Consider the following 24047-nt stretch of genomic DNA (forward strand, 5'->3'; position numbering starts at 1 on the left):
ATACTCCACACACAGTAGCACACTCATGATTCATCCAATTCACATTGCACCACAAGGTAGTGTCCCTTATTCATGTATGACACGCAGCAGTGCCCCTTTTACACAGTGCCCACATTTGTGCCCCTTATACATAATGCCCACAGTAGTAGTGCCCCTTACACATAATGCCCACAGCAGTAGTGCCCCTAATGCAATGCCCACTGTAGTGGTGCCCTTTATGCAGTGCCCCAAGTAGTGGTAATACCCCTTATTCAGTGCCCCCCGTAGTGCTGCCCATTATGCAGTGCCAACAGTGGTAATGCCTCTTATGTAGTGGTAGTACCCCTTATTCAGTGCTCCCAGTAGTGCTGCCCCTTATATAGAGCCCACAGTGGTAATGCATCTTATACAGTGCCCCCAGGAGTGGTGCCCCTTACACAGTGCCCCCATTAGTGGTGCTCTAGTATTAGTGCCCCTAATAGAAATGCTCCCTAGTAGTAGTGCCCCTAATAGTAATGCCCCCTAGGATTAGTGCCCCTAATAGTAATGCCCCCTAGTAGTAGTGCCCCCAGTAGTGAAGCTGCTTACAAAAAAAAAATACTACTACTTACCTTAAACACCGCTCCCGTCTCTGCTGCCTTCGGTCCGCCCGGCTGCTCTTCTGTCTGAACTATGGGAGAGATGTCATGACGTCTCTCCCATAGTGCGCTGCACACACTGCGGGAGCCGGTAGCCGGAGCTCAGTAGTGAGCTCCAGCCTCCCGCTGGCGGTGCAGGTAGGGAGCCGGGTATTCGCTGGTGGTAAAATCTCAGCAGGCGCCCGACAAATGGAGCCTGTTGGCTGGCCGCGGAGAAAAGCTCCCCTTGGTTGGTGGGCCACGGGTTGAAGACCCCTGACCTAAGCCTTTCTTGACAAATGCACAGGTTCTCAAACTCTGTCCTCCAGGACCCCAAACAGTGCATGTTTTACAGGACTCCTCACAGCATCAGAAGTGAAATAATTAGCTCCACCTGTGGATCTTTTAAAATGTGTCAGTGAGTAATGACTACACCTGGGTGCCTGCTGGGTGATCTGGAAAATGTGACCTGTGTGGGGTCCTGAGGACCGAGTTTGAGAACCACTGCTCTATAGAATAGTGAAAACTGCATCATAATCTGTCCAGTGGTTCTCAAGATTAGCCCGAACAAACAGACACCTACCAGGGAGTTTATTACCATTTATCTATACATAGTATAAAATGTTAGGAAATCATCTTAAGGTCAGAGGAGTTATCTGTGACTTGACAGAGACTGGAACAGGACTTAAAATGTTTATTTGTCAAATCTGGTAGAGTAAAAGGAAAGACATGAATTAGTAGATCACTTGCAATACTAATCTTTTGGTAACTGGCAGGTCTGCTAGTATTACATCCTATTACTAGTAGCCTGTTGCCTCAGGAAGGGTGGGGATTGAATCATGTTACTACTCCCACCTTTATGATTTGTGCATATTATACTTTTTGAGGGAGAATAAAGCCTCTAACACTAAATTGTGTGTTTTAATTTCTGGGCCCTAGATTGCATCATACCTTGTAAAAAGTAAACCTATCTGAGTATTGCCCAATTGTGGGTGAAATAGCCTGTACTGCACTAAATAAGTTTTTCCTTAATTATCTCCAATTTTGTTTCCCTCTTCTAATGACCATGGTATTAAATTTATATATTCTTGACAAAGCCCTTTCTGTCCCAAAACAAAACACATTTGCTTGGATGGAATAGAGGATGTATTCCCACTAAAATAGACTCCTCCAAAACACAAATTTGGTCTGGTCATGAAGGTGTGGTCTGATTATTATTTAATTAAAATATTGTTTTGTACTTTATCTGCCATAGTGATTTCCAAAAAGCCTGCTTGTATTTAGCATTTAACTTGGTAAATAAAAAGTTACGGCTTCAAATGATTTCGTAGTGTAAAATGTGTTTTATGTAGTGTGTTTTGTAGGTGTTTATTTTCTCTATTACAGGATAATATGAGATCTTGCTTTGTGTGCTTCTAGGTGGAGTAGTGATAGACAAGCAATGCTTTGACCCAAGCTGTACACACATCCTTGTTGGGCATCCTCTCCGTAATGAGAAGTATCTTGCCTCAATGGCTGCAGGAAAATGGGTGCTTCATCGATCTTACTTGGAGGCTTGCCGAGCTGCAAAGCGTTTCATTCAGGTCTGTTATACCAGTAACTCTTTCTACTGTATAGAGAAAAGGATGAACTTACAACAGGTGATTAAATGATCTGTTCTTCATTCATGTTACATTGCTACATGTGTTAGTGGAACATTAATGTTGACATGCTTCAAACATTAAATAGGCAACCATATTTTCAATCACTTTTTTTACACATATACATTCCAACCATTGTTTGTTCTGCAATGTAGGTTTGATGAATTACCTCACTTTACTTTTTGTGGTGACATTCACAAAATATTTATCTTCTTCCTTTTATATTGTATTGATGTGTTTCTTGTAGGAAGATGATTACGAGTGGGGAAGCAGTTCGATATTGAATGCTGTTAGTAACATAAGCATGCAGCAACGGATGCTAGCTGAGGCAGCAATGAGATGGAGGAAGAAACTGCAGAAAATAAAGCAAGATATGGGTACTGTGGAGGTATGCAGCTGCACATGGCTGACCAAAGCTCCGTAACCAGTCATTCATAAAGGGAAGAAAAAGCTGCATCTCGTCTCATTCTATGCATTCGTTTAAAGAATGTGTATATTAGTTATCTAATATGCCCCTTTTCTCCTTCATCCACCAGGGGACACTGGAGCTCAAGACACTGGGGTATAGACTGGTGGATGAGTGGAGCTGGCACTTTTAAAGAGCAATGTTTTATGCAACTTATGCTGGGCACACAAGTCAGACTGACAGACCAACTATCTAACATGCTGACAAAATCCTATATTGTTTCCATACACACTCAGATTATGGCAATGATATTGGATGCTTTCTGCATATCAGATAGTTGAAATCGGAACACCAATTATCGGATCTTTCAGACATGCTGGGCGATGTCTGGCAGACTGATAATTACTGCTCGATCGCTGCAATACACTGTTCAGTCGACCCCATCAGCAGATTATCGGCTGATCTAGCTGATAAGTGTATGCCCAGCTTTACAAATGTAAAAATAGTTGAGGAAAAATGGCCATAAAATTAATTGCAGTGTTCAGGTAACTTGTTTTTAATATGAAGTGCTTTGTAAATAAGAATGCTTGTTAAAATTGTAAACATGGTAATGTGTAAGTAACTTTGAAGCAGGCAGGACTAGAGCCAATACTAAAGCAATGTGGTAGAACATTTAGGTGGCTAGCCCAACCTGTATCCATTCAAAGCAATAGATTTCTCAGCAGTGGCATAACTAGGGGGGGTCGGGCAGGGTGCGTGCCCTGGGCGCCGTTGGACCGGCGGCACGGGGGGGCGCCACCGGCCCGCCCGCCCTAGTTAGCCAGTGTAGCTCCGATCGCAATGAGTGCGGTCAGCGCTACACATTAACACAGGACCGGCGCTAGGCTTCCAGCGCCGGTCCTATGCTTCACACCTGAGCTCGTTCCCTCCCCCTGAGCGCTTGCCCAATAGCGCTAGGAGGCGGGCTCAGGCTGTGCATAACACGCATCGCCGCCAGCGCTGGCGGCGATGCGTGTGTTAAACAGCAGCCAATGAGAGTCAGATAGACTCTCATTGACTGCTGCAGCACCCACTTCATGACATCTGTCCCATTATGCTGAGCGCGCCAGTCCGGGAGGACTGGCGGGAGCGGCGGCGCGGACAGGAGGAGCAGCAGCAGCGTGGATTCAGGTAAGTATATTTTTATATATATTTTTTTAAAAACCTGTCAGCACTACTGGGGGGCACAACGGGGTGGCTACCACTGGGGGGACCTCTACTGGGGTGGGGGCACAATGGGGGGGGCTAATACTGGGGGCACCATTATTAGGAGGACCTCTACTGGGGGGGGGGCTATTACTGGGGGCACCATTATTAGGAGGACCTCTACTGGGGGGGGCTATTACTGGGGGCACCATTATTAGGAGGACCTCTACTGGGGGGGGGGGCATTACAGGGGGCACTTAATCAGGAGGGGGAACCTCAACTGGCCACCACTTTTTTTTTTTTTGGGGTGGGGGGGGATAGCTACTACTGGGGGCATTATAAAAGGGGCCTACTACTAGGGGCACTGCACTGGGGGGACCACAACTGGGGGCAATAACAGGAAGGACCACTACAGGGACCACTGGATAGGGGGGGTCACTACTGGGAGCCTGCATCAGGGGGACCACTACTGGGGGCACTGCATGGGAGGGGGGGGGGACTACTGCTGGGGGCACTATATAAGGGGCTTACTGCTAGGGGCACTGCGGGGACCACTATAGGGGGCACTAGATAGGGGGGATCACTACTGGGTGCCTGCATAAGGGGGACCACTACTGGGAAACCTGCATGGGGGGGGGGGGGGGGACTACTGCTGGGGGCACTATATAAAGGGCACTGCATAGGGGGGGGACTACTACTGGGGGCACTATATAAAGGGCACTACTGGCTGCACTGCATTGTGGGGACTGCTACTGGGGGCACTGCACAAGGGGGAACACTACATAGGGCACTGCATTTGGGGGGACCACTACTGGGGGCACTGAGTAAGGGGAACTAATTGGGGGCTGTATAAGGGGGACCACTACTGGGGATACTGTATAAGGGGCACTACTATGGGCCTGCATAAGAGGGACCACAACTGCATACTGGGGGTACTGTATAAGGGGTACTACTGGGGTTAAGGTGCATATGGATAGGAATGTTCAGCGTGAAAATAAAGGGGTGTGTCATGTTGACACGCCCCATTTTTAAGTGACCACGCCCATTTTTTTCCCGCGCGCATATCGGGGTGGGGGGTCTCCCTTTACAAATTTGCCCTGGGCTCCAAATACCCTAGTTACGCCACTGATTCTCAGTGTTAGAACAACCTGTGACCAGAGTCACTATGCCAATGTAAACTATGTCTTTCAAATAGCAGGACATCATATAATCTCCATTCTATACTTATGGGGTAGAGGGTTTCCAGTCAGCTATTTCAGTAGTGGGTGAAGTTTTTTAGTTTTTTTTACATGTTGTCATTACTGTGCAGAATGTAGTCAAATGTCACGTAATTGCTGGTGTTTGGGGGATGTTTGCCTTTTGAAATTACATTGTCATGTAATCTTCTTCAACATTTGCAGGGTGCATTCAGTGGGTGGACTGTTCTATTAAATGTTGACCAAACAAAAGAAGCTGGGTTTAAACGTCTTCTGCAATCAGGAGGTGCAAAGGTCTGAATAATCTTATTACTATGTTAGAAACAAACTGCAATCCCTTTCATTAGATTCTGTAACATACGAAACCATTGTGAAGTGTGCAGCTATGGACAGATACCAGGGAGTCTAGACTGTTTTAATAAACGTTATTGGTATCAATATCAACATTGTACATCTTATTCCATGGAGGAGGAGCATTGGTAGCATTCTAGTTTTCAGTTATTAGTCCTTTAAAAGGTTGAATCTTCCCCAGTGGCTGCAAATAAATGTTTAACATCTCTAAGCAAATTTTACTTAGATAAAATGTTTATCTGAATGCAATGATTTTTGTGTATCGTTCTGCATCACGTTATAAAGTATTCTGAGAATATACATATATATTTGTCTGTGGAAGCTGCTACGACTACATCAAGTGAGAAAGTTGAGCATATGCGCGTGTCCTTTGTTTAGGAATTATTAAGCAGCATAGCATGTTCTCAGTCATGCAGAAAACATAGTTGTGTAATGGCACTTTTAAATGTACACACATGTATATTTAACTAGTTAGTGTTGTTGTAACTGTGATAATCAGTGCTACAGTAATGTCCACACCACTGGGATCTCTTCCTCGGCAGGTCATCGGAGAACACTTACTAGGTTGGGTTACCTGCCTGAGGATTGATGTGAGGAGAACGCTGCATTGCACTAATGATGGAGTTGTGTTGCATATAATAAAAGTGACACACTAGCTATTGGCTGGTTAGCATGCATCTGGTTGTATAAACTGTAGGACTTTATCAGAGCAATTCTGCATCATAGTAGTCAGGCCTCTTACACCTCGCCTTCGTGTACAAGACAAGCTGGCATTTGTCAGCACTCTTAGCTGAATAGGGGCACAGTGTGCATCCTCAGTAGGGTGCTACAATGACACCCTGAACAAGTCAGGAATGGAATTATGACATGGAGTTGATTATTTAATTAGTTTACTGATCCTTTTAAAATCATTGCGTTATTTTGTAATGTTATTTTGTAATGTGTGCAATTCTAGGTATTTGTCGGCCATTCTTCCTCTCTATTTAAAGAGGCAACATACTTGTTTGCAGACTTCAGTAAACTGAAACCAGAAGATGCAAAAGTCAATATATCAGATGCTGCAGCACAAGGAGTGAACTGTCTAAAACCAGAGTATATTGCTGATTACCTTATGAAGGTAATGGAATGAGGAAACTCAGTATATCCATTATTTTTACTATTGCGTTACTTTACAACGTTTTCCTTCTTACCAGTCTTACATTTTATTACCATTTTATTACTAGGACCCACCGCCTCCTGCCAGCAACTACTGTCTCCCAGATGCTGTCCCTTTTCTTAAAAACCATGTGACGTCCCGCAAGAGAAAAAACTCTGATGACACCAATGATGTGAAACGGTCTAGACTGAATTAAAATGTTTTTAGTATTTATCATTTTTCTGTATGACTTATTCGATATGCAATGGATTTGTAAACAATAATCCTCTACCCCCTTAACCATTTTATTAATAATAAACTTATTTTCCATGTAGCCGTGCTACTGATCAAATTCTATTTTTATTCATTGGTGTTCTATAACAAATGGAAGAGACCTTGCTTTCTCAGTCATCTGTTCATTTGTATTCAATAGTGACCCTGTCCACTTACAGTATGTAACAACACTTATGTTTAATTTATCCTTTTCCTGTTGCCAATTATTCTTAATGTACAAACTGAAATTGTCTACAGCTTTCATGCCGTTCATTCTACTGCATATAGTACAACTGCAATATGTAGATTCTATTTATAAGTTCTGTACATTCTTTGATAGTACCAACAGTTGTTGGATGGCTAACAACTGTTCTGCGTAAAGGCACTTTATGCACAAATAATTCCCTCTATGGTACTGTTTGAGTACATGGTTCAAAAAAACAAAAACAAAACACTACTTGTTGTAAATTTAGTGTAAACAAAATAAACATTTTATTGAACAAATTGAATTTGGAGTGTAACACGGCTATTAATTCCATACAGATGTTATAGTTGGGATTTTTAATGGGCAAGGACTGTCTTTTGTGTGTTCAGACCACGGTGTATCTATCAGAAAATAGGAGCCACTATAGAACATAATAGATTAAATTATTAGTTACATTATCTTCTGACAGATTTTTAGAGATGCTTGAAAGCATTTGGAACAATAAAGCTGGTTACACACTATGTGATCCACTGCATGATATATAGTTCTAACGCGGATCGAAACAATATACAGTATAGTGCGGATCGCATAGCGTGTACTTTTGTGGGTCATTCATCGCACAGTCTCATCTGCTGTGCTGCCATGCTGCTAAATGCAGCATGGAATGATGCATCGTGCTGCTGTACACCGCACATGTGTACGGACAGTGCGATGTACCGTTACATCGTGTCATCCCAGTGGCTGGGTACATACATTGCATAGTGTGTACCCAGCTCATGACTTGAAATGCAGAGCATCCTCCCCAAAATTATCTAGACAACCACATGCACTAGGTGCCAAACCCAATTCATTTCTTATGCTGCACATTTCAACTTCTACTCTGCATTCCAGTCTCATTCAGATCATCTGTGTTTTAAAATGTATGTAATTGATTTCCATCTGCAAACAACACATCTTAACCTACATTTCACCCTCATGGAAAATAATCTGTTTGTAAAATTTGTGTTTTGCTTGTAATTGCTATGACCTGTGTGGGTGTTGTTCAGTAAAGCCTAGTTTATTGTGGCATACTGCTTGGTATTTACTCAAACACAGTGCTTTGATCAGCTGGCCATTTGTGATTAGATGTAGCCTATCTTTAAATCAGACTTGCTATAGTTTTAGATTCAGTTGAGGGGCAGCCATGGCGGAGGGGTGCAGCCGTGTTTAAACGCACTAAGGGGTATATTCAATTAGGTGCAAAAAATCCTGTACTTTTCGCATGTCAGACTTTTCGCTGTCATCGCTGGTTTTCCATGCGAAAATGTGTCGCATGTGTCCCCGCTTATCCCCGTATTCAATTACAAATCAGTACTTTTCGCATGTTACAGTTTCGCCGGGTCCCATTTTCACTGTCAGATTTGGAGAAATCAGCCTGATACCCCCCAAAAGATGCATTGACATTGGTGATCACTCTAGATACCCCTGAATAGGCCTGCTGAAGGTATTTGGGGTACTTAAATTATCTCAATAGCTGCTATTTAGCGTCTTGGCATAAGTGGTGAAGAATAGCATTTAGCAGTGTTTTGGTGAAAATAAGTAGTCCCAGCAAATTTGGGGTACATGAAAATGGGTGCTAGCATATTTTAAAGTTGCTAAAGTGAAGTTTTAGAAAAACGTAAAAAATCCACCTGCCGCACCACCGGCAAACTTAAAAACACCTGGGGCATACTTGGGGGTCCCCCTGGAGTCTGTCGCTAGTTTTTAAGTTTGTCCCCCAACTTTGGACTTTTTCGCCCTCAAAACGAAAGTACTTTTTTGGGGTGATCTAAAGTATTTTTTTTTCTTTTTTTTTTACGCAGTTTACCTTTGGAGGACTGTCCATGAGTGCAGGGGGGTTTTCTGAAGTTTGCACCCCAAAACCCCAATTCTGCACTTTTTTTTCGACACCTATTAGTAGGCAAAACTTTTTCGCCGTTTCCATTGCATTGAGTTTCCACAACGGCGAAAAGTGTCCGGAAGTGAATACGGAGGAAACTTTTCGCATGCTGAAATGACATCACTCGCACTTTATCGCAGAAAACGGCTTTTCGCACCTAATTGAATACGGCCCTGTGTGTTTATATCACAAGTATAATTTATAAAACAGTTAAAAAAAAAATAAAAAAAAAATTGGACAAACCTTGAACAACATCTACAAGCAGGTAACATAAAAAAATATATATATGCAAATGTACTGTCTGAACATGTCTAGGAATAAGAAAAGCACAAACAAAACTCTTGGAGCTACAGTATTTGTGCAAATCCCAGAACTAATAGCAATTCAAAGAGCTATTGAGATTATTGTCATGTATAAGGGCCAGAAGTGTCAGTTTTTTCCAATAGTGTAAGAAAAAAAAAAAAAACAATTAACCACTTTTATTTTGATGGCAACCTCTATATAAAACTTCATGGATGCACAATGGGGTCCCATGTATCCCCAGCAATCGCTAATATTAATATGTCGTTTGTAGAGCATTTCACATTATGACACACAACTTAATTTATGGACATCTATGGTTTGATTTCTTTGCATGTGTGGATTGCATGGGTTGTTGCTGACATTTGGTGAACATTTCATTACAATAGCCCCATTACATATATATTTACTGAGAAAAATGTTGATTTGTTCAATAAGTGTGTTATGACAATGACTACCTAGGGGTGCATCACCATAATGACTATCATAAAAACTTTTCATTTTTATTTTTTCACATTTTTGAAGTTTTTTTTCTTTTTTTTCTGGTGCCTCATTTGAAGTTTGTGGCCATAGTTACTAATATCTGCTATTATGAATGTTTTAAGAATTGATAATGTTATCACTGTTTGTTTGTTTGGGATTGGCAGTTTTGTGCTACTATGGCAGACATTGGATCCAAGTAACTACCTTTTAGACTACCTGTGATTCGAACCTAACACTATATGCCGCTAGCTTTGTGGTCATTACTATTGATTTCCTAGGGCTGTTTATTTCAGCGCAGGGCTTATCTTCTCATTGTCCGTGGCTTTGATTGCGCTGATTAGCTAGTGCTGGTATTTCGGTAACAGGAAGTGTCAGTAGGTTGCCTGGGTAACGCGCTATGATGCGTTCCAGAGAAAGGTAGTATTTGCCAGTGAAACGCACGCTGATAGATCGCGTGGTTCTCTGGATATGCTCGGATATTAAACACATGGATCACGTGATTCACCAATAGAAATTAGGTAATGCAATACTTTTAGTTAATGTGGTATACGTACATTAGTGTCTATCTTCATTGCAATTTTCATTGCCTGTCCTATTGTTGGTGGGTGGGGTTTTGGTGATTGGGGGGTGTGTGTGTGTGTGTGTATGTGTAATATAGCATTAAAAAGAAATGGCCATGCTCAGTGTACATAATCAGCAGCCATAGGTCACATTACAGGAGCCAGTATCAAACAGAGTACATATCATATGCCTGGTGAAAAAATTCCATCAGCCCTGGGCCCGACGGCAGTTTCAGTGTATGAATACCTTAATCATGAGCACAAGGGCATTAGCAAAATATTAAATTAAATAGTGAAAAAAGGCACCTAATCAATAGAAATGGGCCTCACCTGTCTGTCAGTCTGTAGCTGCCGCGTCCCCCCAGCAGCACCACAGTGCCAGTGGGTACCCGGCAAGCCAAGCGGCAATGCATCACCTGCATATCACTATGGAGATGGCGAGTCACACTGGGTCCAGCGTCAACCACGGTCTCGGCAGGGTATGACACGCAGGAGTTATCCAATGACATGCCGGGGCCAAAAGGCACGTGTGGCATATAAACAAATTACGTCAATAGCTAATTAACAAAGGCTTAGAGACACATATCGGCAAACCTATATGGCAAACAATAAAGTCAGTGAGCGCACAGTAATCTGTCTGACTGGCACCTATATTCACAATATTAACCCCTAAGAAACAAGTATATAGGCTAAAACAGCAGAAATAGTAATCATACAGATTTAAGATAGGAAAAAAAACAAATTGCCAAATATACAAAAAAATATATGAAAGATCGATGCAAACAGAACAAGAAAAAATTAATATATACCACCTCATGTGTAGCAGCCCTCTAAGACCAAACTAACGTATTTCTTTGATTTTTTTTATATCTATATTTTTAAACGATAGCTCCTCATTAAGTCCTGCAGGTCATAGTGTCTCGAATCTATAAATGAGTTAACACTCTTTTTGTAGCAGTCTTTTACGGCGGTCTCCCCCTCTTAGGCGGTTTAATTTGATCCAGAGGCATAAAACGAAAGTCCTTGATGTTATGTCCAACTTCGACAAAATGTCTTGCTACTGGTGGTGTGCTACAGTCTACTATTGAAAAAGCCTTTTTGATGGAGAAGCGGTTCATAGCAATCCTCTCCTTGAGCATACATGTGGTTTTTGCCGATGTATGTTTTGTGGCATGGACATACAGTCACATAAATGACAAATTTACTCTCACAATTAAGCCTATGTTGTATGCGGTACTGCAATCCACTTGTAGGATACAAATTTATCTCCAGTGAGTAGGAACCTACAGTTAACACATCCACTACATCGGAAGGCACCGTTTTTAAGTGATAGCCAATTGTCATTCAAAGTGCCCAGACTAATATCCACTTGATCAACAGGTCTTTTAGGTTATTGCTCCGTTTGTAGACAAATATGGGGTTACTGCGACACGTGTCTTTAAGTATTGGATTGAACTGGAGAATGTGCCAGTGTTTAAGAACTGACTCTGTCATACTACCCGAGGATATAGAGTATGTTGTAGGAAAGATTAACCGAGTCGGTACTTCCTTTGGCCTTAGTAGAGTATATAGGGACAGGCATTTGAGGATTGCTCCATCCACCTCATCGTGATTGTAACCCCGACGTACGAAGTCAGCCTCCATATTAATAAGTGTTTAATGAAGGCTCTCTTTATCTGAGGTAATTCTTGCTGCTCGGATGAATTGCGAGAAAGGCAGGCTCCGCTTAAGGGGCTTCGGATGGAAACTGTCAGCCGGGACGACTGTATTAAGATCCGTCTGTTTCTTAAAAATACTGGTCAAAAATTCCTGATCAACGATGGCTATTGTGACATCCAGGAAGTTGAGTGTTTGAAGGCTGCTAGAGTAGGTAAACCTGATGGTGCTGGTTAATTCATTCAAAATAGATACAAACTGATCAAGGGCTTCCACACCACCCGTCCACATTAGAAAAATATTGTCAATGAATCTGGAATATAATTTAATATACTTAGAGAATGATTCATTATTCAAGATGTGCATTATCTCAGTCATACATATAGAGGTTGGCGTAGCTAGGGGCCATGTTTAACCCCATAGCCGTCCCCTGTAGCTGGAGGTAAAAGGAATTTTCAAAAAGGAAATAGTTTTTGTGTAAAATCACATCAATTAAAAGAAGAAAAAATTCAATTGGTGGGTCCGTATACAGGGAATTGTTAGAAAGAGCCTTTTTAATGGCATTCTTGCCCTCATCATGATTGTTGTTTGTGTATAGACTATATCAAGGGTCACTAAAAGCCAATCAGTTGGTGGGGACCCAAAAGCTTTCAATTTTAGTAGGAAATCTGGGGTGTCTTTGAGAATACCTGAGCTATTGCTAACGACCGTCTGGAGGAAAAAAAAAAATCCACATACTGGGACAATGACTGGCACAGTGACCCCCGGGTGGAGACAATAGGCCTCCCCGGGGGCTTTATCGAGGATTTGTGCACTTTTGGCAGAATTTATAAAAGGGGAACTACCGGATGTTCTTGTGTGAGGAATTTAACAGCATGTTCATCCAGCCAGCCGTTAGAGAAACCCACCTGAATAAGTGAGTCAACTTCTCATTTCAAGGTGGTGGTGGGATCAAATCTTAGTCCTTTTTAACAAGTGGTGTCTGTAACTTGTCTGCATACCTCATCGACATAGTTACACTTATTCATGATAACTGTGCCGCTGCCTTTGTCAGCGGGGCGGATGATAATGGACTTATTTTTAAGTTGTTGAATTGCCAATTGCTCATTCTTAGTAACATTTGAAAATTAGACTTTTTGTTTATTCAGGTAAGGATCACATCTCGTACAAACCAGTCTCATAAGTGTTTTGTTCGAGCAAGGGGGATCAAAAGAACTTGAGACGCGAAATGGGGATTTCGTTGCCTGCACAGTCTGGGATTTATGAAAAAAGTCATCCAGCGAGTGGATTGGACTGGCTTCCAGGCCTGGATAATGATCTCAACAACAGTGCAGGAAAACTCTTTAGCTCTCGGGATCTTGGTTTCAAGAACCAAGCCGTTAAAGTCAAACGATGCCAATTGGAGTGCAGACCTGGATCTTAATGAAGAAGATCTAGACGTAGAGAAATGCAGAGTGGATCGTCTGCCAACATGTCCTGAAAAATGGTGAACCATTGATGGCACAGCCAGTACGGCAAAATCTTCATCCTAAAGGAAGTGTAAGGAAAACCTGCATCTTCTAAAGGGACTTATAGACAAGTAAATAGCCCCACCACATTGTTCCATATGGAAAATGAACAATCACACTGATATAGTATGGAACCTAGGTACCCTGTGCACATGGGCGTCCATAACATGTAGGTAATTCCCTATTGAATCACCAGGGAAAGACCTCTGCCTCCCCTGCAGGTTTGGGAATGAAAGTCCACATACAGCTACTGGATAAACCCGACACAGGGGATGCAGGCGCTTAGAATACCGTCGTCACAATCCTGGTGCCGGCATCCTGAAGGTAAGTAGCAGAGTTAGGGGAAGGGTTAGGCACTGGAGGGTTAGATTTGGGGTGCGGGGAGGGGGAGGTTAGGTTTAGGCCAGGAGTGGACAATAAGCAGCCTTCCAGCTGTTATTGAACTACACATCCCTGCATGCCTTGCAACAGTTATAGCATGGCCAAATAGCAAAAACTGGCTGGGCATGAGGGGATGTGTATTCTACAACAGATTTGGGGGGGGGGGGTTGGGTTAGGATACCTACAGACACGTGTTGGTATCCTAACCGTTGGGATTTGACCGCCAGCATCCCATACCCATCCTGTTTATAGAGCCCCTGCAGAGTGTACAAATGACGCCTGGATGAGTCTCTTTTACAACATTCCTCCACTCTAGCGGAAATAAAAGTCGCAGTGCGACAATACTTTGATGAAAATGCGTCCCCTGAAATCTCCCCTGGTATCCTGTGGGAGGCGCATAAGGATACTCTAAGGGGCTTACTTATGGCTGAGGCCTCAGAGATTCAAAAGAAGGCAGCACAAGAAATTATTTTTCTTGAATCACAAATTACTGGTTTAGTTGCCCAACACACAGTCTCCCGATGCCTCTCTGCTATCCCAAATAGAGTACCTAAGGGGTCAGATGAATACTCTTCTGTCTCACTGCGCTGCACTTTTTCTACAGAAACTATGCCAATGTTTTCATAAGGCAGACTAAATCTCACTTTATTCACCAGTAAAGTGTAAATTTTAACGAGTGGCAAGTATGATAAATTATACTTATAGGTCATAGGTAGGGATCGGTTTCCTACAACCCCAGGGTAATGGTAGAGTTTAAGGACTTTTATAGTTTGCTATATAACTTAGTGGACCCTTCCTTGTCTTCCCCAACTGGATCCAAGAGAGTGGGTTCTTATTTGTCGACTGTCCCCCTACCATGTACTGTATCTCAGAGTCCCAGCTATCTGTGTTAAATGAGAATATCTCGGTGGAGGAGGTGATTGCTGCTATTAAATCAATGCGATCTTCAGCTGGGCCAGGTCCCAACTGGTTTACAGCCCAATAATACAAACTACTAATAAAGGAATTAGCTTAGAATCTTATCTCTCTATCTAATGGCATCTTCGAGGGTGCGTCGTTTGCCCCTGCCTCCGCACAGAGGGCCTGATTCAGACCCGGTCACAAGCGCTGAGCAAGCCCGATAGTTCGCGATGGTCTTGTGGCTGGTCACCCACAGCTCTGCGAGCGGCCAAGAGGCCGCTCTAAAAAGAAAAAAAGAAAAGCCCGGCGCTGATTCAGAGCGAGCGGCTCTGAATCAGGCCCAGAGACCCTACAGTGTCTTAACTACAGGCCGATCTCATTGTTAAATGTAGATCTTAAAATCTTTGCCACTCGCTTGGTTTCCTCCATCTTGTCCACGCAGACCAGGTCGGATTTATACAGAGTCGACAGGCATCCTAAAATACTAGAAGGGACATCATTTATTGTACTCTATCCATAAACAGAAAATCCCCTTGCTCATTTTGGGCCCGGCCCCCAGAGAAAGCATTTGACCGGATTTCATAGACCCTTTGCTTTTGAAGCACTCGAAAAGATGGCCTTTTCTGGCAAATTCCATGATAGTATTTCTGCTCTATATCGCTCCCCAACAGCAACGGTCTCTGTTAATATCACCTCTTCTAACTTTGGAATTGCCAATTACCAAACAGGGTTGCCCACTTTCACCCCTAATTTTTGCTTTACAGTGGATCCTCGCCACCAAGAGCTCCATAACAAATGTAGATATTACTGGTGTGAGCAGGGCCGACGAGAGCCAGGCCCAGGTGGCGTGGCCTAATCGTGGGAGATGTGGTCATGCTCCCTCCGCGAAGTGCAGTGCTGTGTGCCCCTCAGCCTGGTGCACAGCCAATGGGGATCACGATCAGCGTGATCACTCCTTTAACAGCCACTAGCAGTCTCCCAGTGCAGCCCAGCACACAGCAGCGCGTGCTGGGTTGCTGTGACTTAAGATGGTGAGTGGTGCCGGACCCGGGCCCCTGCAGCAAGCCCGTGCAATTTGTACCCGCTTCCCCCTACCTCTCGGCACCCCTGGGTGTGAGAGCCAGACACTCAAGAGCACAAATTAGCACTCTACACGGATGATATCCTAATCTCCTTCACCAACCCAGCTAAAGCCCTGCAGCCCCTTCTCTCAAAGATTCCCCTTTATTCTCAACATTTGGGCTATTAACGCCAGTAAGTCGGGAGTGCTTGCATATACTCACACCTTCAAACTTTCATTAGAGGCCTCATTTCCATTTACTTGGCACAAACAAAAATGTCAGATATTTAGGCATCTTTCTAATTTATCGCCATCTACCCTCATTAATAGGCCTCTCACAACTTTCGATGCTATTCGCAGGAGACGCTCCTCACCAAAGGTTTAATTTCTGACTTCTATACATTGCTTTTTGAGGAGAAACGCTTTTGCAAGATTCCCACAAACTAGCTTGGGAAGCAGATTTCGGAATTAACCTGGACATTGAGGAACAGTTGGAGATTTAGGATAACACCACTTCTAGCTTCATCGGTGTTAAAATGAATGAGAATGTATATAATTGTTGTACAGATGGTACTATGTACCCTCTTGACTGAGGGGAATATTCCCTGACACCTCAGACATGCTGGAGAGGATGTTAGGATGAAGGCAGCTTTATCCACATCTGGTAGTCTTGCCCAAAAACAACTGCTCTCTGGTAGGAAGTCCTATATTTCATTTCGCATTTTCTTAATGTCCCTGATCCTAAATATTGCCTTCTTCCCCTGGGACTCCCAGCACTGTTAATGCGCCACATAGTTTTTGCCATGATTAGCCAAAGTGCAGCTGACTGCTAAGGTGGCGGGTAGACATCTTCCAGTCTGTCCTCTCTCGCATTTGGTACACCTATAAGATGGAGTACATTAACAGCATAATTAATAATTTGGCCAAATCGTTTGATAAAGTCTGGAGTCCCATCCCCATTTAGCAGGTAATAATCTACATTGATCTCTTCTTCACATAGCTCCCATCTTGGGGCTCCACACCATTGGTCTTTTCTCTCAATCTGTCTTCTTTCTTTTTCCCACTTTTCCTATCTTAATGTTTCTTTATTAATGGTTTGCCACTCTGTTGTATATGAGAGTGTTTCCCTCCCCATTTGTTATACCTAAAATCGGATCACTCCAGAGCTAACATTGGACTTGATCTGCTATTTGCTGTGTAAACTCATCTTGTATTTGTGATTTCTGTTATGTTTTGGTTGATGGATCATGCTGTGATCTGCTTAATAAACAGTACTTAAGGAAATTTAACAAAAAAACAAAAAACAGTACTCTTGACAAAGCCTATGTAATATCTTGAGAGTTACAGGCAGCCATGGGATTTGGTTCAATTTAGCTGCTAGATTTAAGGCAGCAATATTTTTAAAAGATGAAACCAGTAGGTTTAGCCATTTAAATCATTGCCGTGTTAAATCTAGCAGCTAAATAGACACCATACCAGCAATATTTGAAAAATTATGTAATCCAAAAGAGTCAAGGTTGCATCCAGCCCACTGGCCCCCTCTTTGGTAGCCCCGCTGAAAAGATTAAAGAACATAAATAGGCAAGTGTTGGTATTTATCAGTGCAGGTTAGATTAATGAGTAAAGGTGCATACACACACAACGATTTTTTGAACAATTATTGTTCATGCGCGTTCACGTTAGTAGTTCAGTCAGACTGGCCAACTCAACGATTTTCATTAAGTTAATATGCAAAAATCGTTTGTAGTTAAAAAAAAATCTGACAAATAATCATTGGTAACAAAATTGTTGTGTGTGTATGCAGCTTTACTCATCATCCTTACTATTACCTTCTACCACAGGGCTTGACAAATTTTTGTAAAATCTTGGAGCCAGCTTAAAAGTTTAGGAGCCAGACCATCGCTTGCATCCAAAATATATGAAAACTTGTATAGACCACCACACATGCCCCTCAATGGTCATCAGATTCTGCTACATGCCCATATCTGCTCCCATATCAAAATATGCCCCACAATAGGGCCCAAATACATATTCTCCCAAAAAGTAGGGCCAACATTCATATTCTCCCATACAGTAGGGACAAATTCATATTATGCAAATGAGTTGGACCCAGATTCATATTATGCTACATGTGGGATAATGAGTAATATAAGTACATAGGATGAGACATGCAATTTGGGGAGGGGGCAGGAAAGAAGCACACTTAAGAGGGGCGATCAGTCACACTTAGGGTGGAATGGTGGCAGAGGCACACTTGGGGAGCAGGATCAAGGCGCACTAGTAGAGATTACCGTAACTAGCCGATATTTGCACACAGGGACCCTGGTCCACAGTGTGATGATCACAGGTCACTAAGCAGCCATCAAGGGCAAACTTTCTAGAACTTTAATCAGTGCACACAGTTAAGGGGGAAAAAAAAAAAACATTACAGCACACATATTGTAAATGGGTAAATAGTTTATATGGGAGCCATGCTAATAAATAATAACTTCTAAGATTTGCCTATACATATATAAATCCCAGGTAATTGTGCATTTGGCCAGGTGTATCCCAGCTCATAAAATTACATAACTACAGTAGATAGCACATCAGTCAGGGGTACATCAGCAGCCATAACAGCTCAGAAAGTGATATTTACTCACATGAATACATGGAAGTTGAAAGCCCAACCCCGGAGTTTCTCCAGCACATTATAGTTAGTTTTGTTCTGCACTGGCTGCTGTTATAAGACAGCTGCTTTCCCTACAAGCTCATGCATGCTGCCTCCTCCTCCCTGCAGCTCTTCTGGATACCTTTCCCCCCCAGTCCCCACATCACCCCTGGCCACTTAACTTGTATCCAGCAGCAAACCATTCCCCCCCGTTAGAGTTCAGCAGCACCTGGTTACCCCCATCCAGAATCCACATCCTTCATGCCATAGTAGAGGTCTCTGCCTGTCCCGCGGGCACTGCTCTCTATCCAGAGCTTAGTCTCCCTCATCACCTCCACTGTGGTTGCAGGACATGGCATCTCATCTCTGGTGCAGGATAAGACTGCAGAGCCATGGACGCAGGAATCAGCATATCAGGGCAGGAAGCTATGGAGCGAGCTGTATAAATAAATAGTGACTTTATGAGCCTCACACCTAGATCCCCACTGCTTCCAATGCCAAGCTGGGCATGGTCACCATCTCCACTTTACACTTCCAGCAGGCAGAATATGGGAGGCAGAGCCTCACTGATTAATGGGGCGGGAATATGCTACTCCACATATAACAGGCACATAATGAAACACCCATGCCTGTAACCACGTCCAGTGGAGCTTTTTTTTCTTTTTGTAAAAATTTGCTTTATTAGAAGTGTCTAGCCCTTGTAAAAACTAGTCACCAGGACTAAAATCTTGGTCACCTTGGTGACCTGGCCCCCAGGATTTGTCAAGGCCTGTTCTACCATCTTCCTATACACACTATAGAGCACCACCAATTTACAAAGCACTGTACAGTGAATATTTGACTTCCCCTCACCTGAATTTAAATTAAAGTAATAATAGCAGATGGAAAATATTAATATTCGAGACATACAAGAGCACACAACACAAGGTGAAAAAATAGATTTGTAACTAGCTACTTCTAGATCATCCAATCATGATAACATTGTAGTTTTATTTAAGCGAGACATCACACATTCATGTAGAGATTTAAATTTTAATCAAGGTCATTTTTTTTGTCTAGTCCATGCCTGAGACACACTTTACGGACAGTCCAATTACCCATCACACAGCATGATAAAAACCTAGTGAGAATAATGTATTGTAACAATTTTTCTAAAATGGAACAAAAGTTGGATATTAAAAAAAAAAAAAAAAAACATACTAAATTTTTAGTACGTGACATTTTCACATTCCACATAAATAACTTTTCAGGTTTTTCAAATTTTTTTTTTTTTAAATAAATTACCTGCACCTTTGTTGGCAAAGACTGACTAAGGATAATCAAATATGATGTACCCTCCTTGTACTCATTAAGCACAGCTGAAATAACTACTTAACCCTTCAGTAACAAAGCAATCAAGGAAAATAAAGTGGATATTAATGAAAAGACAATATTGTTTTAATAGTACTAGGGGCTCAGTAAGAAGTATATAAAATAATTTGCTAATTTGTGTTTTATTTACCCTTGTGTGAATATCTGATAAAATACAGAACACTTAAGTTGGCCAACAGTAACCAAATCATACAGCAAGATCTTAAACCTTTCACAGAATCTTAATCTTTCTCTGCCTGCTACTGAAATTATCTATTATTGCACCCACATCTTTTGCAGAATATTTTATGTTACACATAAAAGCAAACAATATCCTGTACCAGAGGAATAAATGACATTAGCTTAGTCACCACCTGCAGAACAGATAATATTTTAGAATAGTTGTGTGTGTTTCAGGGTTTCATAGACAGGGCGATACATTTCAGGGTGTGCGCTAATTAATGCAATATGCTGGAAATGCTAATCTAGAGGATCACTAATAACCTTTTAATGAAACACTACACCTTAAATTTCAATATCCATACTCAAGAGCTATTTGTAACTTTAATAGATGTACAGGTTTCATTTCTGTTGAGAAGCAACACTTCAATGCACTTCCATCTTCCTGCAACTCTTGAAAACCTTTTAGATGAAGTCTGTCCAAAGACCCATCAAGAAACCTTATAGTTGCCTCTCAACTAATTCACACACATAATTTCACAGTATTAACTCCTGTTACAGTTATGGAAACTAGATGTGTTAAAATATGAACTGAACCAACAGAAACAGGTTGTCACATTCTGCAGAGTGATAAGTGGCCACCTGGAAAGCCCTCTTAGGCACCATGTAGGGCAGACAAGCCAGCATTACGGTTACAGTTTCTGCTGTACATGTATATGCATCAGTTCTCTGCAAAACAAAGTGTAAGAGACTGCACATAGACTGCAGAATGATAGTTTGAATACAAATTGTTTTATGGCAATGCAATAGAAATCATGTTAATTCCCATTGTATTTGGTAAATTTATATTTTCCTCTCTTTTTACATAAAGTAATCTACGGCTTATGAAGACCTGTGTATCTATTACCCATCTAGAGAAACACTTTAAAGAAGCCATAAAAGGGTATATGACTAAATCCCTTTAAGGTCACTTAAGTAATGGACACCAAAAGACAACAAATTAAAAATATGAAGCAATGACTTGATTCAATAGGTGTATCCAAACCAAAGGGGAGCACTAGTGACCCCTCCACTCCCTGTCCCAACGCAGCTATTTCAAAAATACAATCTGTTTTTTCTTTTCCCGTGAGAGATGGCAATCCATGTGGTGTCCACTATGAGCATAGCAAAACTGAGGTAGTCAACCTGGGTGAAGGCTCAGCATAAAAAGATTTTAATAACCACTGAAAGCTGCTTTTCCATTCTGCTCTTAAGACATGTAACTATTACAACAATGGGAATTCTTGTTCAATTTTCAGTGCCTCACAGGCGCATGTTCCCACACTCCAGGACAAAGAAGCAGGAGGGAGATGTAGCAAGTAAAAGTAGGTGATTTGTTTTTTGAATCCGGTCATTTGCATCATCCAGTACGCAGCGCAGAAGATCAAACAGCTCAGATGTTCTCAAGTCCAGTAGCTGTAGTTTGTTTACCGTAGCGGGCAAGTTATCAAAGATTTCTGTTAAGTGTTTTTGCAGCTTTATTGTTCACCTAGAACGGCATACTGGTTATCTAACTGAAGTCGGAGGGCCTGATTCTTTGCAGCTTCTTCTCTTGCACGGTTTTTATGTTTTACCATCTCAAATGTCTTCTCCATTTCTTTATCCCTGGTGTGGAAACAAAATTAAAACTGCGTCAAGATTTTAAATTAGCGATCATGAAAAGAGTGAAACAAGAATATGCTAAGGTTTGATCAAGCACTTACTGCATTGCTTATAGCCGTACAGATGTGGTGCAGCACTAAGGCTCATTTCTAAATACCACAGCAACTAGTTACTTTATTTCAGTATGATTCATCAGAAATCAAAGTTGATTGCTGACTTGTTATTGTGGTTCAGTGAACAGAATTGAAGGTAGAGCACTAAGGCACTGATGCAGAGCTGAACACAGCTCGGAAGCATTTGGTTCTGCATTATGTGTACAGATCGTCCAAATGCAGTTTCTCTCTGTTGTCAGACCACCCCCATGTATAGGCCATGGTTTCATAGCAGACATAAGTACATGTCTGCACCAGCCCACAATTCAGTCAACACACCATCACTGAAATTAGGTAACACTCAAGATACAAGGTTGAACACAAGTTGTGTTTGCAGATGTATCAGCCCCTACGCTTGTAGGTGAACCCTACTGACAGGACCAGAAGTCAGCTTCTTAATGAACCGAATACATATTGTAATGAGATGCGACAGGCTTATGTCCTAGTGTGCGCACCAAGAACTTGGGTTTTTCATTGGTTGCTGAAATAAGTCTGTTTGTACTGCACAGTTTTTGCTGCTGGTTTTAAATAACTTGCAACTTCATAGATGTATTTGAGTGTACTTGCCTGCGGGTCTCTGTATGCTTGGCAGTGGATTGTAGTGATGGGAACTGGGCATCACTATAGATTTCTGGGGGACCCTGGGGTTTCCGTGTTGGAGCAGATGCTCTGGCAGCAGGAGGTCTATATACACCAGTGGACTGGACAGGCTCTGGAGCTTCTGGAACTGAGAAAAAGGAAACTTCAAACTACTGCCAAAATAACAGACTAGTCATGTGGTAAGGTATCTGAAGAAAGGCCGTACATACATTGAAAAAAAGTTTACTTACAAATTGTTCAAAGTCATGCATAAACTACAATTTATGAAGAATGATCAGATTTCTTTGCCAAGTATGAAGTGACAGTGTATAGAAGTGAAAGCTACACAATAAAAATACTGCACAGGAAGGATGCAATTGAATGGTGTTTGTGACGTACCAATGTTTACAGGGGCTTGAGCAGGAGCAGCCTTATTCCAAGGCCCCGATGTCTTGTCTGTGCCATAGCCTCCAGCATCTTCCCAGTCTGCACCTTGTTCTTCCTTTTTCTCATTTTCATCATCTTCCTTTTCATTGCTGCAAAGTTAAATCAAAAATAGTACACCATGTTCATATTCAGTCTGTGTCATTATCTCTTTCCAAAATGTACATGCAAAACAGTGACATCACATCTAATAGAGCATTTGCAGTAAAAAAAAAAATGTTAACTGGTAAAAGGAACATCTGGGATAAATCAGGATTAGGCTGCAAAACGAGGCAGATTCTGCAGGCATTTGACTTGCTGTGACATCATTGGCACTGCCTCAATTAACCAATCACAGAATCCCTGCAAAGCCATCAGTCACTGTTTGCCTCCTAATATGGCAATCTGTATAATTGACAAATTTAGTTACATATAAACACTCTATTACTGGGCCAAATAAGCAATAACTAGCCTTTGACATAATTTCAAGAAGGGACTTTATTTGGTCTGTAAATACAAGTCCATAACAAATCATTGGCAGAAGATGGATCATGTTGCCAGTCTCAGCTACACCACTTGAAAGATATACTTGGAAAGCTAAACTGTAAAATATTTACAGTACTGTGCAGAAGTTTTAGGCAGCTGGCTGCAAAGTAAGAATGCCTTCAAAAAATATGAGATATGGTAAGAACTTACCTTTGTTATCTCTATTTCTACGAAGTCCATAGGGTTCCACAGGATACCTTGGGGTATAGGTGATGACGTCAGGCATCGGGCACCACAGAGTTAAGTTTTCAGCCTCCCAGGATGCACTAGGGTCCCCCTCCTATACCCTGCCCCCGAGCCAAGGCATCTCAGTTACGTACCAAGCCATAGGCCGGAGGAGGAGAAGGAAGAGAGAAAAAAGATCTGGACACAAGAATCACATTCTCACCAGAGGGAGACGGAAAAACCGGTGACCAGAGCAAAGCCCATCTGCAGCACAGGTGCGACAGGGCGGGAGTCCTGTGGAACCCTATAGACTTCGTAGAAATAGAGATAACAAAGGTAAGTTCTTACCATATCTCATATTTTCTACTTCAGGGTCCATAGGGTATCCACAGGATACCTTGGGGATGTCCCAAAGCAGTATCCTTCAAGGGTGGGGAAGCTCCTGTGCTGAAAGGAGAATCCGCCGCCCGAAGGAAGCATCCTGAGAGGCAAAGGTGTCAAACGCGTAATACCTCACAAAACGTATGGACAGAGGACCACGTGGCCGCCTTGCAGATCTGGACTGCAGAGGCACCACGTCGAGCCGCCCATGAAGGACCACAGACCTA

At 42.2% G+C, this 24047-nt stretch overlaps 2 protein-coding genes across 2 annotated transcripts in view; one reads left to right on the forward strand and one right to left on the reverse strand.

Annotated features, from left to right (window-relative positions):
- Positions 1-7291, forward strand: part of TOPBP1 (DNA topoisomerase II binding protein 1) — a 126790-nt gene extending 119499 nt beyond the window's left edge. The window contains exons 24-28 of the mRNA XM_088462808.1: positions 2016-2179; positions 2484-2624; positions 5228-5317; positions 6330-6491; positions 6598-7291. Coding sequence (XP_088318934.1) covers positions 2016-2179; positions 2484-2624; positions 5228-5317; positions 6330-6491; positions 6598-6726 — 686 coding nt within the window. The 3' untranslated portion in view covers positions 6727-7291. The remainder of the gene's footprint in view (positions 1-2015; positions 2180-2483; positions 2625-5227; positions 5318-6329; positions 6492-6597) is intronic.
- A 12130-nt stretch (positions 7292-19421) lies between these two features.
- The window catches only part of CDV3 (CDV3 homolog), a 30470-nt gene continuing 25844 nt past the window's right edge, over positions 19422-24047 (reverse strand). Inside the window, exons 3-5 of the mRNA XM_088462809.1 lie at positions 22705-22841; positions 22294-22453; positions 19422-21577 (exon numbers count right to left, since the gene is read on the reverse strand). Coding sequence (XP_088318935.1) covers positions 21451-21577; positions 22294-22453; positions 22705-22841 — 424 coding nt within the window. The 3' untranslated portion in view covers positions 19422-21450. The remainder of the gene's footprint in view (positions 21578-22293; positions 22454-22704; positions 22842-24047) is intronic.

The sequence above is a fragment of the Taudactylus pleione genome, unplaced genomic scaffold, assembly GCF_031769625.1.
Source record: "Taudactylus pleione unplaced genomic scaffold, aTauple2 ptg000053l, whole genome shotgun sequence".
Taxonomy (NCBI): domain Eukaryota; kingdom Metazoa; phylum Chordata; class Amphibia; order Anura; family Myobatrachidae; genus Taudactylus; species Taudactylus pleione.